This window comes from Strongylocentrotus purpuratus, unplaced genomic scaffold (assembly GCF_000002235.5).
Source record: "Strongylocentrotus purpuratus isolate Spur 01 unplaced genomic scaffold, Spur_5.0 spur5_scaffold_12, whole genome shotgun sequence".
In the NCBI taxonomy this organism is placed as follows: Eukaryota; Metazoa; Echinodermata; class Echinoidea; order Camarodonta; family Strongylocentrotidae; genus Strongylocentrotus; species Strongylocentrotus purpuratus.
Genome location: NW_022145597.1, coordinates 11,886,628 through 11,906,940, shown reverse-complemented (window position 1 = coordinate 11,906,940; position 20,313 = coordinate 11,886,628). Strand labels below are relative to the sequence as shown.

Genomic DNA, 20,313 nt, shown 5'->3' with positions numbered 1-20,313 from the left:
GTTTTAAATTGAAATCCAACATCTACTGCTAGCTCTACACTACTAGTGTTCTTTGCTCAGCAAACAAGAGGGCAGCATATAGGGACAGTGACATCTTGTCCTTTATTTAAAGGTACTATGTCCCATTTGCAGGCCAAAAAAAGAAAAGGTTAAATTCCAACGGCATTTGAAAGACAATACTAATTTAGAACTTTCCTCAAACCGAAAGGGCCTGAAAATGGCTTTTAGGGGAAAATAACCAACATTAGTTGTCTAATCGACAATTAAGTGATTGCAATCACCTTAGTAATAGTCAGATTTTCAGACCCTTTTATCGAATGGTCGTACATCTTGTGCTGCACAAAGATTCAATCAGTTTAATTTTTGCCATAACAATTAGTGGGTTATTGATTTAGACAAATGTTCATGTACCTGTTACAGCTCATTTTATGTATGTTAGTACCAACGAAAAAAAAATGTGTCTGACAGTGAAGTATAGAGGGTAAACGGGTTTTCTTGCATAATTTGAATGCTAGACACTGCTAATGTTTAAAGTTCACAGATAGGACATAATATACATGACATATTCATAATTCCTGCAAAGTTTTACAGTATTTTATGTTGGCTGCAAAAAGGACACAGTATCTTTAATTTTCCCCGTCTATGGTTAACCGATTGTTTTCCCGCGCGACCCGAGCCTGCATCGAGAACAGAAGGTAGGGCGCGCTTTCATTGAAATTTTATGGATTACACAAAAAGCGGTGACAGTCATTTTTGCAAAATTGTTTGTCTCATCAGACACCTCGAACCCGCGCGAATTATGAAAGTCGTGAGAATCAGACGCTGGTCCGTTTGTGACACACCACCTCAAATTTAAGAATGAGCATATCTAGGTTTTGTCCATTATAGTATACGCAGTGGCGTAATGAGCCAACATTTTTGAGGGGGCTGAATATGGCGTATCGCGTAAAATCAATACAAAATTGCGAGCGAGCGAAGCGAACGAGCACAAATTTTGACATTTTTAGTACAAAAATCCAACTTTGTGATAGATTTTGACTTAATATTCAGAAAATAATATATTTCACCCTTCTCTCTTTCCTTTTCTCTTTTTTTTTCTTGTTCGTAAACAAATTGGGGGGGGGGGGCTTCAGCCCCCCCCCCATCTGTACGCCACCGAGTATACGTACAACTACGAAGTCGATCCGTCCATGAGTGGTAAGGTAAGGTAGTAGCCTGTTTAGCCAAGTAACGTACCCGCTGCCAACGATTATGTCACACAGAGGATTATGTCACAATAGCAAATTTACAGTCTCCTATATCTAATGTACATAATAGTTGTGATTTATATCAATCGCAAATGATATCAACTCCTCAAAAAACGAGAATAATAACGTAGAATAATACAGACAAATAACATAACAATCGTAACTGCAATATATTATGTTCTATATAGCCTACCTCTTATTCCCGTTCTACTCCTCTCTCTAATTTCCTCTGTGTCTGTATAGATATAACTTTTTGGTTACCTGTGATCGAGCACTAAGCAAAGTCACAAATGAAGCATATCGTACATTTGTAGGCCTATGCATCCAGTGCAGAAACATAATGCTCATAGTCACGATAAAAAAGAGGCGGGGATTTACGTTGCGCAATAATAACATCGCGATCTCAGCATACGCAGAGCTATTGTGTAATCAACGTTGAATATACGGCCACTTTACAACGCAGATTATATGCACTCGAACGGGGAATCCCCATGTTAGCGATGAAATGGCAAAACAAACAAAGCCAAGCTGCCAGCTACGCGCAACGTAAAACACAATGACAGTGTTTACATATTGCCTCGTGTAAAGGAGCATGCTACGTACATGTTTTTCTAATACAGAGTAAAATAGAGGTTTATAAACCAGAGTGGCTGAAAACAATTCAGTTATTTTTCAAAGTGCAGTGGAGTGTATTATTATTCTTTCTCCTCAAAAATCACACCGTTTCATCCCCTGACTCATCTTCGAAACATCTTTGTAGCGGGATATCAAACGATCAATTCAAGGTTAGCTATCAAGCTAAAAATAGCGCATAGGGATTCCCAGACAGGGTGTCATGTGGCTTGTTAGTCTAACAATTCAGACTCTTTATTCTGGTTGACGCTTCATCGTGCACAGAAAATGATTCATGCGATTAGACGTAAGGCGTAGACCTACGTGGGGGGGGGGGGGGATCGAGCAGACCTCTAAAATTTCGAAAATAACCACCGATAGAATATTCAGAGTACTTTAAGTACCCCAGAACATATCTTGGCTCATATTTGCAGGCACGTAGCCAAGGGGGGGGGGGGGGGGGGGGGGGGGGGCACGTGCCCCCCCCCCAAAAAAAAAAAAATTAGACCACTTTTTGGACCTCGATCGATTACATGTATGTGTGCCCCCCCCCCCCCCAAACATCAATCTCTGGCTACGTGCCTGCATATTTGGTTACCTAGCGAAATCATTCCATGTTTTGTTCTGTGTATTTTATTGATGAAATATTCTTACCACTGTGATTTATTTATTTTTGCTTACCAGACGTAAAATTATACTCTGGAAAGCTGATATTCGGGCATGCAATATAAGTTAGCTACCTCTCCAACCTTCGCATTATGTGCAGCACAAGGCCATCCATCGCCTTGAACACTAGTTATTTTTGAACTGTTGGGGTAAGGTACCCCTCCCCCTCCCACCCCTCTCTCTCTCTCTCTCTCTCTCTCTCTCGATCCCCGCATGAACCATTCCCTATGTACGATGGAGCTTTAACTAGAATAAATGGTCTGAATCTTTAGACTAATAATTCACATTTTAATCCTACTTGGGAATCCCAATGTGCTATTTTTCAACTTGATAGAATATCCTGAATCCAAGATGATTCCAATACCATTATCAGTGGACAAAACAGTATGATATTTGAGGACAAATAATTATTAACCTTCACTGCACTTTGAAAAATACAATTAAATTGTTTTTAGCTGGTTGATAAATATGTCATTTCTCTGTAAGAAGAAACAAATAGGAAAATGCACGTTTCATTATTATATTTCTTTATTATACAAGAGGCAAACATGTAAAAGCTGTAAGTGTGTTTACGTTTCACGCAGCTGGCAGCTTTGGTTGTTGTTTCGAGGTAAGTGGTAGCCTATAATCTAGGCGGAGTGCCGAGCTTTTTTCTTTGCTGCTAGACTAACCCTATTAAAGCACAACGTCTGATACGGCGAGACTACGAACCGTGAGTCGCGAAGCGGCTCACCGCCTATAATCACTGGTCTAACTAATCAATATTCATATATATTAAAAATGGCGGATCTATGAATCATTCAACAGCCCTACCAAATAAGGTACACCTATGTTACGTTCGACCAATCAGATATAAGAAACCGCAACGAAAACAAATTGCGCTCGTCCATTACTATTTTAGAATCCGTGGTCGCGTAGAAAATCACAGCACAAGGGGATTAATTGCTTGGTATATTGCACTCTTTCCAAAACCAGTAGGTAATGCAACAAAAATATCCCTGCCGGCTTCAATAACGCTACGAATAGCGGATTCCTGCAGTTCTCTGAATTTTCCATTAAGAATGCCTAGTTTGTTGGCCGCATATGATAAACTTTCTCGCAGAAGATCGTCGTCGCATGAACTACCCGCCATCTTGGATGAAGAAAATGACGTAATGTCACGTGATTTATAATATGCATATGCATAGACTCTTCTCCATACGTGTTTCTGATTGGTTGAGTTCATTTCGTATTCATGAGGTTTTTTCGTACGAAAACTGCCACGGATTCATGGTCGATAATAAAAAAAAACAACGACTAAAGCTAGACCAGTGATTATAGGCGGTGAGCCGCTCCGCGGCTCACGGTTCGTAGTCTCGCCGTATCAGACGTTCTGCTTAAGGTTAGTCTAGCAGCAAAGAAAAAAGCTCGGCACTCCGCCTAGATTATAGGCTAGGTAAGTGGTTGTTTGCCGTGTCTTCATTTACCATGGACCTAACGTGGAGAAAATCCCCTTTTAAGCGGCGCGCTAGCTGTCTGTGCCGTATAATAACCCTATTATGTTGGTATCATTCAACGTCGATTACAAAATAGCTGTTCACATCGCGATGTTATATCATTCCGCATCGTAAATGTGAGAAAACCACCACCTCTTGTTTATCCGGAGTATAAATATCATGTTTCTGCATTGGATGTTTGAGAGGCTGCAGTAAGTGCCCGATCACAGCTTACCCAACAGTTTAATATATGATTATAAAGACACAGAGGAGAATTAAGAGAGGAGTCGAAAGGGAGTAAGAGGTAAGCTATAATTGGTATTTCAATCACAGTTGTTATGTTTTTTGTTGGTATTATTCTACTCGAGGGCCCCGTCTTGTAAGGAGTTGATATTAGGGACTTTTAGATTGAGTGGACGAGAACACGACGAACGCCGACTGATCATGCGTGTCAACGCACTTAACTGACCATGTTGACTAAAAATATAACAATTTTAGATTGCACTCGACGATATACATGCATGCAGGAAGTAACACTATGAAAATCATGGACAAAGAAAGAGGACAAAATATACAGTTCCTCATTCTACCCTCAACAACTGAAGAACATCCCTTCACTGCTATTATGTAAAAATGTGTAGAACATGTGAATATGCATGTGACACCTGTTCTATACATAATAGCAGGGAAGGGATGTTCCTTTGTCTACCTGAGGAACTGTATAATTTTATGCGCACGCGGCATACTAGTACCTTGAGCATGTAAAGGCGCTAGATAAATACCATTATGTATGTTTGTATGTACTAGACGCATGCACAGTGCCTTAAAATGACGTCACACGTTGCAGTCAAGGCTGTCAACATGCAAATCTAAAAGTCCCTATTAATCGCAATAGTTTATTTACGATTTAAATGAATCGTAACTGTAATAAAAACATCAGGGGGTGTTTCACAAAGATCCTAACTTGAACTTAACTCTAAGTTGGACTTAAATATTATGGAAAGCTGTTAGCGTCATTGAAAATGGTTTGTAAAAGTTATTTTAAAAGGCATAAAATGTTGATTCAAATGATTCATATTTTCTATTATCAAGGAGATTTCATGTTCTTGATGTGGAATTTATGAAAAATCTAAAATACTTGAATTTTTGCTTTTGAATATATTTCATTTTAAGGCTACAAATGGCTCTCCATAATATTTAAGTCCAACTTAGAGTTAAGTTTGACTTGGGATCTTTGTTAAACACCCCCTGATGTTTAGTGTGCCTGCATTAGGGGCGGATCCAGCCAGTGACGATGGCGGGGGATGGGGGAGGGGGCAATAAGTGAGAAATACTGAGCGGCGAATAGGCATGGGAGGGGTAATGAGCATTTTTTTTGGAACGATTTTGCTTGTAAACTACGTCGAATATCTCTTTTAAATCGCCTGTCATAATAACCAACCTGTGCACACACATAACGTGTGGGTAAACCATAGACGGGTAAATCAAATAAAGGACATAATGTATAATAAACTTATAGTACCACTTTGCTCTTCTAGCAACAACACAATGGCTTCATCTGATCATTCGGATGATGGTGATGCTATCATGATGCTCAAGAGGACATCTTTAGAAGGTTATCCGATCAAAGATGTCTGCGGTAACCCTGAGTGCGTAGTCATGACAACCTTCAGTGGGCGTGTCTACACTTGTGACCCGACAGGTGTTAGCCAACCGGAGAATTATGGTAAGAAATTGATGAATACTTAATGCTTAATGCAAAGAGTAAAAGGTTTACGGAGGCAATAGGTTTATTTTTTATTTTTTTCTCTCATATTGTTGCATCAACAAGATCACAAAGTCACTCAAAAGTCAAGTCAAGAGCAATGATTTCTCTGTCCTATTCTCACTTGTGAATCAATTAATAATACATGTAATAATGGCATAGGCCAAATATCAGGCTCAAGTTTAAAAGTGGTGTAGATCTTTTCTTTATTCCCAGGCAAGAAGAATTCTGAATTAGTACAGAGAATTAAATATCATGAGCATGGGGGGGGGGGGGGGTCACGAAAGTCCTGACTCTTGTGCTTTTCATAATTTTCGTACATTGAACGCGATCCTTTTATCCTTTTGTTTTGATAGCCATCCCCTTTGCCCCCTTTGTCTTTCTTTGTTTTTTGCTTGGAGGGAATTTGCCTTAAATCTGTATATAATTGCATTTGAATATTCCTTCTGTCAACTTTCTCTCCTACCAGTCGAGGTGATCTTCCCGACATCCGAAGAGGAGGATGAACCCGACGTTGACATCGTGAGCGTGTGCTGTGGTCGACATCGCTTCCTTGCCCTGTCGGCTAATGGTCTGGTCTACAGCTGGAGTAAGAACAATATCGGGCAGCTTGGTATTCGGAAAAAGAAAAAGAAAAAGAAACATCATAACCGGAGCCAGACAACGCAAGACTTCAAACCAAGGTTAGGCTCAGTGCTGGATCCAGGATTCAATGACCGGAGGGTGGGTGGGGGGGGGGGGAGATAGAGAGAGAGGGGGGGGGGGGGGGGAGAGAGAGAGAGAGAGTATGTGTGTAAATTATCATACATAAACCTTCTTTGTGTATTTACTCCTAATTGTCTGAAAATAAATTTTCCTTGTGGCTGATCAGCCTATTATGCTAAACAAGTTTCCCAGTAGAGTCCAGTTATATCAGTCAATTAATATTATGTAATAGGTGCCTTTTATAGTATGCAATTGCCACCAGGGGGGGGGGGGGTTACAAATTGGAACACATTTTCTTTTTCATATTTGATGTTCTGAAAAATAAACTGAAATTTTAAATTCAAATAGTTATTGAAATTAAATCCTGGCATACAGGTAATAGGATTACCATGTAAGCCAATTTAGGATTGACCGGGGGCAGGGGGAGGTGGGTTGGACACCTTTGCAACCCATGTAAAAGACCTCTGGGTTCGCCACGATATTTTCTGAAAATATTAACACTTTGGTTGCTTTCTCAACTCTCTGCATGGTCGCCCATTAACCATACGTGCAAGTTTGCACAGAACAATAGGCTCCCATAAAAATATTAGTTTTTCAGTTAGTTTTAAAGAATAATTGACAAGTACTACGTTAGTTTAGATAATAACTAAATGTACATGAACAATTATTTAGACCTCTCCGTGCTTTTGAAGTAATTTTCAGGAAATAAGTTTGGCCTACATTTCTCGCAGCATTATTGATTTGATGTATCTTCAACCTATAGTTTTATTTTGAAATTTAGGAAGTTTTTTGTTTTGTCAATTAAATTCGATTAAAAAGTGGACAAACCTTGATGATTTGAGATTCACAAAATGATCTGTTATTAAGTATTATTTCATGTTCTTGTTTATTAATTAGCCAATTTGAAAGTGTAAACTTAAATTCGTCTTTAAGTCTGGGTGTTCTACTTACACTACTTTGGATTTACGTATACTGCCATTTGCTGCTAACAATGTCCCGAATGGACAGCCATGTCCCACAATGCATCACCAACTGCACGACAGGAACCGGAAATCGCTCTATGTATGCCTTTGCCGACAGATGACGCAGTTACAAATACATTGCAGCAGTGGTGGCGATGGCGGGTAATATATCCCAGCTTTAATTATTTCAACAACTTGCATGTTTTCAGATTGATCGAAGAACTCTCCAACTATGACGTCATCCAGATTGCCTGCGGAGACGACCATTCACTCGCACTCACTAGAGGTAATCAGTTTTTCTTTTCCAGTCAGACACAACTTTGGAAAACCGCTGACACGCAAATAATTCGAAAACATCTAATAACGTACAATATATATATACATATATATGTGTGTAAAATAAACAATTCAAATTATTACTGTGGATATTGTTTTAAAATTTGTTATTTAAATGCTACACGTATTGCCTAAGACTTATCGTCTAAGGATTAACAGGAATATTTAGACTTTCAAAATATCAACAGCAGGTTGACTTCACTAAATGTGCCCTATTGCTTTCGTACACACTGCACCACAGTAAAAGATAAGTACTCTACATTATATTAAACTGTGACGCGTTCCCTGATTTCGAAATATTTGCCTCACGCTCTCACGCTAACAATGAAATTCCTCACGCACGAATCTTAAATAGCTAAATAATAATGAATGAATTATGCGACCAAAATCAAGAAATTAGAAAGTTTTCCCGCCTTTCATTGACGTTTCCTTAACTTATAGAAAAAGAAGACGATTCGTTTGACCGTTCTCGACTCTTAATCCTTGTCTGAATTCAGTTTTTCCCTCCCGCGCGAAGCGGAAGCTTTGACGTTTCCTTGAATTATTAGAGAAATAAGACGATTCCTTGTACCGTTCACGTCACTTAATTCTTGTCTGAATGCAGATTTCTTACCTCCCACGCGAAACGCGGAAACTTTAAATAATAGAGAAAGAAAACGATTCGTTTTAGCGTTCTCGACTCTTAATCCTTGTCTGAATTCAGTTTTTCCCTCCCGCGCGAAGCGGAAGCTTTGACGTTTCCTTGAATTATTAGAGAAATAAGACGATTCCTTGTACCGTTCACGTCACTTAATTCTTGTCTGAATGCAGATTTCTTACCTCCCACGCGAAACGCGGAAACTTTAAATAATAGAGAAAGAAAACGATTCGTTTTAGCGTTCTCGACTCTTAATCCTTGTCTGAATTCAGTTCTTTCCCTCCGGCGCGAAGCGGAAGCTTTGAATTGTAGAGAAAGAAGACGATGCGTAGTATCGTTCTCGGCTCTTCATCCTTGTCTGAACTAAGTCTCTCCCCCCCCCCCCCCCCCGGCTCCGGCGCAAAAGCTTTGACGTTTTCTTAAATTATTAGAGAAAGAAGACAATTCGTTGTACCGTTCTCTTCACTTAATCCTTGTCTTAATGCAATTTCTTTACTCCCACGCGAAGCGCGGAAACTTGCCGTTTCCTTAAATTATAGAGAAAGAAGACGATTCGTTTTACCGTTCTGGATTCTTAATCCTTGACTGAATGCAGTTTATTTCCTCCCACGCGAAGCGCGGAAACTTGACGTTTCCTTAAATTATTAGAGAAAAAGACGAATCGTTGTACCATGGCTAGTAACTCCATGGTTGTACCGCGTTCTCGACTCTTAATCCTTGTCTGAATTTAGTTTCCCCCAAAATTTTAAACCTCCGATTTCTTTTGCTGATATTTTAGGAAGGTGAAAAATTGAGAAAATTTGCCGGCCGACCAACATTATACATCTCACCGACTTTAAACTTCTGCATTGATATAATACACGAGGATCTAGCAAGAATACCGACACAGCAGCATACCTATGCGTATCTTTCCCGCTCCCTCGACGAGACGACATCACCCAAGAATCCCCTTTTTAGTTGACTTCCATCCCTCCTCTCTCATGCTCTTACCCCCACCTCCCCTCTTTCTTTGCTCTTTCATCTCCCGTTTCTTTTGTTTCCTTTACCTTTTTTCTTTATTCTTTTTTCTTTTCCCCTTTTCTTCCGTTTCTTCCATTCCTTTCTTTTCCTTTTTTCCTCTCCTTCCTCTTTTTCTTTTTCTCTTTCGTTCTTTGCTTCTCTTTCCTTTCTTTTCCTTTCTTTCCTTTCTATCCCTTTTCTTTTTTCTCGTTGTTTCCCTCCTCTTTTCTCATTTTCCCGACGGCAGCGCAATTGTACCGACAATATTCTGACTGTTGTGGGGGGGGGTCGAACCCCCACTTCCTCCCCCCCCCCCCCCACACACACACACACCCCTTTAACGACGCCCCTGGACACAGTCACACAAAGTGGTTAAGATGAACATTGCACGTTGAGCTTCTTCGAGAACCATTGTAAAACAAAACTCTACCCAACTCGTCCACAGGACGAGTACGTATAAACATCGGTCTATACATCTACCACAAGGTTATTAGATATGTAAAAATACCTAATATGCGAACTGAAGATGGGATTTTTATTCAATAACGTAAGTAATTTAGTTATTAGCATGTAAGTAAAAAGTCAAAGGCATGAAATATGCAACAATAACAATTATAGGCCATTTGTACCCGGCGAGGGGATGCTACGCTTTGCGTTGAATTGTTTTGGTTGGTCAAACTATTCGTGCTTTTCTTGATTAAAAGTGTAACTAAAGTGTAACTTAACACTTTGTGTATGTGTGTTTGAGTGTAGTGTATGTGTTATAAAGATGGAAATGTTTTCACTGCCTCTTTGCTAGATCGGCGGCTGTTTTTATGGGGTTGCAATCTTCATGGTCAGCTAGGTGTGAAGACCACGGAGCAAGCGAAACCCTTTGAAATCGAAGGTCTTTGGGGAATCCCATTGCAGCACATTGCTGCTGGCGGCGCTCACTCCGTTGCTCTTTCCACTACCGGGTCAATCTTTGTGTGGGGCAGTAACACGCATGGGCAGTTGGGATTACAGCAGTTAGATGGTAAGCGACAGTGATTTCTAATATTACATCTTTGTTTCGAAATACTTCATGACACGGCTTCAAGCAAGCAAGTAACACACGAACATAAATAACGAAAAACGAGGAACAAGAAAATGGTAAGAAAGAAGGTAAATTATTTGTAAAAGTCAATATTTTTGGGAAAAGCATGAAGCAAGATCCGGGTAATACGTAAGGGCATTGGGTACCAAATTGCATAGTGGATAAGAACAATATTATGTATCGCATATTATTATCATTAATATATAATTTTAACAGGTTAAGGGTTTTGACGTAATCCATCCTCCACCCCTTCACCATCCCCCCCCCCCACCTTTGGATACACCCTTGATACCAAGAGGTATAATTTGTATCTTTCCATTGACCTAAGTCTTACTGTCTTATCTTCTAACCGTCTTCTTTAGATGTGAAGCTACCGGTCAAGTTGGGTTCCTTATCACAAGACAATGTCAAGGTTGTCTCGTGCGGAATGTACCATACAAGCTTCCTTCAACAGGTAAGAGCACGTTTAATTTATAGAGGTGTAGTAGATTAGTGGTTTAAACACTGAACTGGAGATTCGAAGGTAATCGGTTCGATCCCCGGTATGACTCTTCGTCGGTTGCCCGGTAAAAGAGCATATAAAGGGAGGGCGCTGGTAGCAAAAATGGGGAACCGGGAAAAACGCGTTTGAAGTTTTAACACTTACCTCAAGTGCTCAAAATGAAATTGTTTCTATGTTCCATGTAGTCACAACTATTTTTAGAGAAAAATATTTACCTGATTTATTATGTTCTCAAATTAATGTCCAAATATATCTTTCTTTCGATACACTACGTTTTGCTTGAAACAAAAAAGCCCGAACGCGCAATTTAACCCGGCAAAAGGTAGTGTAGCGCTAGGCGACGTTTAGCCGGGCAACCGCCGACTTACACACTTAAGCAAGGCATTTAATCTGCATTGCTTCTCCCCACCCAGTTGTTCAATTGGTATCATTCTGGAAGGAGGCGATTTATTATTACTATTATTATAATCATTATCATTATCATATAAAAAGCATGGGCTTTACATGTAGTAATTTATATTTGTTGGTATACATTTTTTCAGCAGTGTCATGATTATTGTACATTTATACAAATGATCACAACTTACTTGAACAACTACCTACTTTTGGTTACTCTTTGATTTACTCCTCATATAAGTGGAACCAGTCGCAGATGAAAGATAATCCTTCTTACTGCTCATATACTTTACACTTGTTTACTTCGTAAAGTGAGATCATTCCATGCTAATATTTCATTATCAAAATATGAGCTTGAAATAATAGGTCCCTGTCGAAGCTTAACAAGATAAAATGCCGATGTAGCGATCCCGAGACAGGTAGAACGACCAGTGAATGTACTCTTGCAAACTTTGGCGCTCATTCTATAGTTATTTTCGACTCCGTGCCAGCCTGAATTAAACACTTTGGTTGATTTTCGTTTCTCTGCACGATTTACACACGTGCAATTTTGTACAAAACAATAGGCACCAATCGATGGAAGGACGGATATATGCAACACAATGGATTTTCAAAATTAAAACTTTCTGTTGTTGATTACCTCCATGACAATCGTTTTCTTTAAAAACCAGTACAGATTAATCTTGCACTAAAAACATTTAACTAATCTTGCAGCCTATAGTATATATATCCCATGATAAATACAATGAGACGTATGGATATAAATTTATGTGGAATTAAAGAAAAAAGGGCAATCCAACTCTTGCTATAAGTTCAATTGTATGAAAGCAGCACAATAGGTCTAACATAATGGTGAAGGTTTAAAACAAATCGGACCAATACTAACAACAACAAGTTATGAATGTTAGTAATATGAGATTTTTAAATCTTGAATTGGCACTGAATTTTTACGTTGATGCGAATAACTCTACCGTTTGACGTGTACAAAAATATCGTAAATTGAAGTTTTCTCCTAAATATCTTCTCTCTTAAAGGCTCTACTCAAAGTACACTGTTGGTCATAATGGTGGAATAATTATTTTTACCCCAATTTATTGAATGATTTTGACAATGAAGCAATCATTTTCAGTGTAAGAACAAATTGGAGTTGTGAAGAGCCCATACATACACTGATATCAACATTTGGATATTCACAACTTTGTCATGTTTTGTCCGATTTCATTCAATAATGCCACCCGTCTACTTTAAAGATTTTTCTGTTTTCCTCCTAAATAGTTTGCTATCAAGGCTGGATATTCATGTAATATCATTTTCACCCTCTACCTCCCGTAGATGTTGACCATTCAAATGCCTGATATAGTTTTAGTGAGGATATTTCAGGTCTTCCAATAAATATACATATTGAATTGGATTGAATTTATTTATTCACCACCATTGAAAATATTAAAACAAAAGATAAATGTACAATGACAATGTCAATATAACATGATTTATAAAAAATACATGTTCTACAGCGATACACATATGCATTATGACAAATATAAAGTAAACTTTGCTTCAAGAGTAAAACAATAAATGATTATTTACAATGAGTTTGTGATCGATGGTAAAATAGAGTCAAAAATAGCACATGTGCTAGTCGAGTCTGACTCTCGTTATCTAACGCCTACAATAAAGTTAATTGAAAAATACATGATGGCTTTCCAATCTTATAAATAAGATTTGTGTACAATACTAAAATGAGACTGGTTACTATATACAACTATACTGTTTAGTTACAAGGTTATGAATCGTGGTTTTCACTAGAGTAATTCTGTAAGTTTTTACGAAGAGAGGTTCAAGATCTCTCAATTCTTAGATCATATATAAAGTATTGTTTTGTGATTGGTCTTCTTGAGTTAAATATTTTTTTAGATCTCGCGATTTCTTTTCCGTAGAATGGCCAGCTGTTGGTATATGGTATGGGTGTAGACAGGTGCCCTTGTGACTCTGAAGAATGGGGCGATTCTGAACTGAGACCTGGACGCCCCAAACGTTTCCGCACGTTCTCTTTCCTGGAATCAACCAGGTATGCATTCATGTATTTTGTTGTTATTATTTATTGGTTTGTTCGTTTTTTTAGTTGTTGTTATTTTCTGCTATAGCTTTTCAAAGTATTGATTCATTTATTTTTTCCCCACAAAATTAGCATAACAGTCCCGTTTTGTATGGCAAACTGATTGTCGGGGGCCTCTTAATCTGTTGATACTTTTAAAACTAGTAGATGAAACACTGTTATAATGATTCTGCATTATTGTCCACAATAGCTACCATTAGAGACTTCCATTGATTGAAATCGGTGGCTGACTAAACGACTAAAGTAAGCAAACAATTAACCTTGTCTCTGTGCTTACCAAAGATTTCACAGGATTCTATCGTAGTAATCTTGTGGTATTTTTTCTTGGAGGAAGACCCTCAGCTTCCAAACTATTTCAAAAGATACTAAGAATGAGTCAACATAAATGAGATGAAATAGTTCAATGATACTCTCGTGTTAATCCACCACTGAAGACAAAAAGTATATATCGCAACACACCTTCGACTTCTATATCTTACCGTTCCCTGCAGTCGATGTACATATGCAGTTGATGATGTCACCCACGACATCTTCGTTCTTGATCACGATAAGGTCCAAGAGGGTGGAGGTTTACAGCTTGAACCCCTTGAAGGAGGTTCGATGATTGACGTGTTTGAACCTGAATCGTCCACTGATTGGCCACCCGGTCGTTACGCCTTTGACCCAAAGGTTTGGGAACCATCAAGGCCTGTAGAGGACTACGAACGTATCGAAAAGTTCGGAGAAGGAACCCGCAGAGACGATGTCGCTGACACCAATACAATGGTCAGAGAGACAGAGCAGCAGGAGAGAACAGTCACAGACAGCAACCATGGTGATTCAGATGGTTGTACGAATGAAGCTCAAGGCACCACAGAGCATGATTCCATAGACGATCGAGGATTTGGTGGATTTTATGAAGACTGCAATGAAGATTTTTTCGACTGCAGTAGCAGCATTGACGACGCATACATTGATGATGATTCCTTTGTGACTTGCGATGAGGATTATATCAGTATTTGCTGTGATGCATTTCATGATGATCCGGGAGTTAGATGTTCGCACATTGATGAGCAAGAGGACATGTCAAGGAACCATACATATTCAGTTGAAACGTCACCTGAGCCCCATAGTAAGTCTTTCGACGAATACAGACAATCAACAAAGGACAACGAGGGAGCAACTACGGACATGGATAGAACAGCAACTGAACTTCACTCCCGACAGTCGGGAAGTAATATCTCTAAGTCCAACACTTGCTCAGAAGAGAGGATTGTGATACTTTCATCTGATGCTGCAACACATCCTGCGGTTTATTTGACCCTAGGCACCGCAGATACTGCTGAAGAGGGTGTTTCTGTGATGAATGAGCCCGCATTACATATTGAACACCCGGTTCCTTTTGAGGACGGCATCACTGATCTTTCTGCTACATTGGATGCAATTTCGGTCACCAACGACCATGCCTGCCCTGCGAGAGAAACGTTGGAAGATGTATCTGGCGAAGCTGATGTTGGTCAGGAGAACAATCAAAGGCCACCAAGAACCTGGCGCCGACTGTGCGCTGGACAGGAAAAAATCTTTATCATAGAGCAGGACGAACCGATGGTATGTGTACTTCAAGTTGTATGTGGTGGCTTTTGTTGTTGTTGTTGTAGCTCCTGTTTCCTGACAACCCAAAAAGGAGGAAGACAACCTTGAAATTATTTGGTCATGTTTAAGGCGTCCTGAATATGATTTACGAATTGATTTTTTTTTCTCAAATAGAAAAATATTATTTCATAATTTCAATAATACATTTTGGGCTAGTTGTTTAAAATTACATTTTGTCCAAAGATAATACATTTTACCTGACATGAATTATTCAATAATAATCTAATTTGCTGGTCATGATGTCTTTTTAGTTGTTATACCATTTTGAATATGAGCGGGTATTCATTCCAAGCTTCTTCTTTTCTCTAAACCACAGAGGAAAGATGTTCAAATTACAATTAACCCTGGAAAGGAGATCGATACACTATCTGCCGAACTGCTGCAGAGTTTAAGTGACGTGGGAGGAGACATCACTGAAGAGGACGCCTAATTCCAATATGCAAGCATGGTGTTCTCATCTCCTGCTTGCCTAAATGCATCCTTTCGCCAAACAGGGTAATGATGATATTTTAGAAGTAACATCATTTCACAGGCACACATCTCGTTTTAGTATCTTTATTTATCAGTATTGCTTTATGATGGGTGGATTGGGTTCCCTCCCAACCGCCACAGCGTAGCTTACCTTTTGATTATACATGTTCCGAATGGATTTGTATCTTTAATTTACTACGCTCGAACTTAATTTTTTTAAATCAACCAAAAGCAAAATCACTAGCCTAAAAATTTTGCCCTACCTCGTATAATGGGCGACAATCCGAACATTATTTCTATATAGGCGACAATAAACGGTATTGAAATCTCTGTTAAATTGATTTCTTGAAAATATTTGACTTCGCATTTTAATATTTCTACTCTATATATTCAGACCAAACGAAGTCAATGGTCTTAATGTTGATCTAAAAGCAGCAAGAAGGGCTTACGAAGTGATAAGCAAGAACGAAAAACTCCTAAAAAAGGTAAACCTGATGATATTTTTACACTTTACCTAATAATTCATCATTATATTTATATAATTTGTAACCATATAAATTGTTATCGAACTACAAGCTAATCATATTTTCCATTTTTCTCTATTTTTGATGAGAACAGAATTTATTTATCGAACGAAAAAATATGTATTTATCAAGAAAACACACGTTTCCTAGGAAGAGATACGGATAAACTGTTTTGGGTAAACTCAACAGAGGAAGTAAATGAAACACCACGATTCCTAAAACTTTTGTTTTGTGTTAATTACTTTTAATTATTTGATTTTCTTGTCCGGAAAAAATGTTTTAATTTGCTGTAAAGATCAAATGGAACTTTTGAAAACGCTACCAAAGGTAACAACAAATTAACAATTACAATACAACGTTACTATACGCCATGCTACAAATTTCAAAACATCAGTTATGTCATCTTTTGGACACAATTATGCCATATCTTTACCAGTAATTAAATTCTACAAATAATTTCATTTCCACAGCTCTCCGATGTGATCTCTGTTGATCTGTGTAACATCGTACCTCAGTCAATACTCCACGTCGAAGCTCTTCGGTTCATCTTTGTTTTGATGGAATGTCCTGTCTTCAGTAACCCTCACCGCCCCTGGGGGCGCCGTGCCCTTGCCGCTGCAGACAGGTTGATGGGGCTCCTTTACTCTGCATCGAAGGCCGGAGAAAACAAGGCCAATTCAGCAACACCTGGTAAACAGTCAGAAACAACTTCGAGAAAACCGAGCAAACGATATCGGGGAAAAGAATGCAAAGTCAAGCTTTTGTAAATTTATTTAATTTTCTTAATGCTATGGGCTTATTATCTTAAAAATTCATAAATGATTAATCATTTATCAAATTCGTTCGAACTTGCAAAAAACATGTAAAATATGAATATCAAAAGCAAGATTTTACAAATTGAACTCGATAGAGTTTCATATTTGCTTTTCGTACGTACTGCCCCTAATGATAAATAGCACTATGTCCACTTTGAGGTATTCGTTGTTGTCCAAGTAGGGTTTTTCGAAGTTGTTTCTGATTGATAATTACCATTGAAGACATTTTGTGCATGGGATGTTTAGCAAATACAAAGCAATGCAACATATTTAATCTGTATTCTATGTCCATTTGCCACTTTGTAGCTCGTTGGTGGAAGTTCGAACCGATGTCATTTCAGCGTACAGTTACGGCTTACCGACTGTCCCTCACAACCCTATTCAAACACCGAGGACTACTGGAGAAGGAACTGGACAACTTTCGGAGCAACCTGACAGTTCTCAGCTACTTGAATGAGGTGAGAAAGTTACTACTATTTGAACCAGTTATATGGGTTTTTACAGTGGTACGAAACTTGCTCCTGCGACAATTGCTATGAGTTAATTTCCTACACTAACCGAATTCCGAACTTCAACCCTCGACCCTACACTATATCTAACAGCAATGCTAATCATAAACCCTCTATAACGCCGATATGCAGCCCTAAACCCAACCCTTTACCTCTTACGAGATAAAACCCTGAACAATTATCGAAGGAGCAAATGTTGGGTCACTGTTAGTATAATTATCGGAAGGTCCTAACCTCGCTTGCAGGCACGCATACAGAGTTGGTACTCTTAAAGGTCGTTTGGCTGATGTACGCAGCAAAAAATGAAATAAAAATCAAGCAAAATTAAAGAATCAAAATAAAGCACTGGGATACAAACAATTATAAACACTTGCATACAGGTCCACGCCAACACACATCCATCTCTGAACACATCCAGACCCACCAATTCATACACCCAACACCCACACGGACACAGACACACTCACATATTTGGCGTGACATACAAGTTTAATCCTACTCTAATTTGCTTTTGGAAATTAAGATCTCACAGGTGGTAAGGCTGGGGTCTAAATACTCCCATCACCCTCTCCTCATATTCCTCAGACAAGGTCCGATCTTGAAAGAAAGAAGTAATGGATTCGCGATTTTTAAACTCGTGCCCTTTTTCCTTCCACAAGTTCCCATTTTCCTTTGCAATAAGTGTCCATTGTCCGTTATCTTTAAGTACCCCTTTTCAGGTACGAGAAGTGCCTTTTTTACTTCCGATAAATGCCCCCTTCGCCTCTGATAATTGCCCTAATAAAATCTGAGAGATGCCCCTTTTACTTTGACAACTAGTGCCGTTTTCTTTCTAATAAGTGCGCATTTCCCTTTTAATAACTACCCCTATAAAAAAAAAAGCTCGTTAAGTACACGACACGTGCTTCCTTCTTTTCAAATAAGAGTCTTATCCCTTTCCATATGAAGCGCACCTTTTCCTCTCATCGTTTAACGTGACCCTAGTTTAAAGCGATACAGATCGATTTCCCCCACAGCTAGCTCGCTACGCTCGCTCGCATTTATGGTATGATTATGCTACTTATCAAAGGTCTTTTCATTCTTCCGTTAGGAGACTGTACTTATAACCCAATCAAGATTGGGTTTGTTCTTTTTTAAAAGATGTGATTTTTCGAACTGCGACCTCACGAATCTTAACTTTTTTCCTCGCTTGCAAATGGGTATTCAGACCATCACACCCAACTGCAAAGTATGATACTCAAAAGTAAGGCAAAGTTTTGTGAAATTGTTGGATAGATAGTAATACTTTACAACTTTGTGGATGTAATAGAAAAGCACTAGAAAATTAAGCCCCTAAAACACTTGTGGTTTTGAGAAATTGAATAATCAAAAAATTTACCGGCGCTCCCGGTAAATTTCAAATATTTCAAATCGCGCCTGAGGCCATTTTATGCTAGCTGCGACCATGAAAATCTCAGGATATGCACTTCTGAAATATAATTTCCAAACGTGAATAGCAAATCGGTCGATTGTAGTGAAGAAACATATTTTTACAGTGTTCTAGGACAACTACCCCCTCGGGAAATCACCCTCCGGAAAATTACCCCCTGAAAACTATCCCTCCCCGCCCAGGGCAATTACCTCCCGGAAAATTACCCCCCAGAGAATTATTCCGCGAAGACAACTACCCCCCCCCCTCCCCCAGGACAACTACCTCAAGGAAAACTACCCGCGGAGAATTACCCCTCGAGGACAACTACCCCCCGAGGACAATTACCGGTTATTGTCCTCGGGGGTAGTTTTCCTCGGAGGGGGGGGGGGGGGGGAGTAATTTTCCTCGGGGGTAGTTGTCCTCGGGGGTAATTATCCTCGGGGGAAATGTCCTCGGGGGTAATTGTCCTCGGGGTTGATTCTCCCGGGGTAGTTTTAAGGGGGGAGGGGGTGATTGCCGAGGGGCATTGTTTTAAAGCTAAAGTAATATCAGTCTTCAGAGGGTGTTTTACAACATAAAGAGTTTAATATTTACAATGTCATCACTTTAGTCTCGATTTCAAACGCGACAACGATCATTGAATATTGTAAATTGCATATGCTTACAATATGTTAATTTGAACCATATTCATAACCCCATACCAAAACTTTGTATTATTTAAGCAATATACCGATGACAAAAAAATATTTATTTTCGTATTGAGATTTCCCTTTGTAGGTGCCCTTTTTTGCTGGTGCCCGATGCCTCCCCCTCCCCCTCCCCCCCCCCCCCCCCTAATTTGGAACTCGCTCCGTAACCCCTGATACAGAGTAGTATTGTTATATGTCTTATCAATACTCTTGCGTATGTATCGATATATTTATTTCATCCAGCACGAATATATGCATAATCTTTATCTGTTATATGTTTTCTATATTAGATTAATCTCCAGCATGACATCCTTTCCATTCAGACGTTCTACATCCAAAATTTAGAAAAAGTCTGGGAACATCCACCTCCAGTAAGTGATACGGGTCAGACCGTTCATTTTAGTGGAGGGGATTGGTGAATTGTTGTAAGTATCGAACAGGGGAAAATAAATGAACTTTCGGATTACAGAACCTCTGGAAATAAATGAAAAAGCGTCATGTATCACATCGAAGCACCCTTGTAAATTACAGTTGATACCACTATAGAACTGTCAAGAGTGAAGACTCTCATATGATAGCAAGGATGATAGAAAGATCTCGAAGTGGTCATGATACATTTATATTTCTATGTGTATTTATATTTATTGATTAAACCTTATTGGCATTTCATCTAAATATTTTATTAATATAGCAGCAGTAAATAAATATAAATGACGATTCAATTCAATTCAATTCAATTCTGGTTTATTGTAAATAAAAACATACTGAA

At 38.9% G+C, this 20,313-nt stretch overlaps 1 protein-coding gene across 1 annotated transcript; it reads left to right on the top strand.

The window, feature by feature from the left end:
* Positions 1-4,067: 4,067 nt before the first annotated feature.
* LOC115922466 lies at positions 4,068-15,555 on the top strand. Its single transcript, XM_030981366.1, has 9 exons — positions 4,068-4,304; positions 5,539-5,726; positions 6,235-6,448; positions 7,642-7,718; positions 10,204-10,419; positions 10,842-10,933; positions 13,315-13,445; positions 13,985-15,080; positions 15,442-15,555. The coding sequence occupies exons 2-9, from the start codon at positions 5,549-5,551 to the stop codon at positions 15,553-15,555; spliced, it is 2,118 nt and encodes a 705-aa protein (XP_030837226.1). The 5' UTR covers positions 4,068-4,304; positions 5,539-5,548.
* Positions 15,556-20,313: the final 4,758 nt, after the last annotated feature.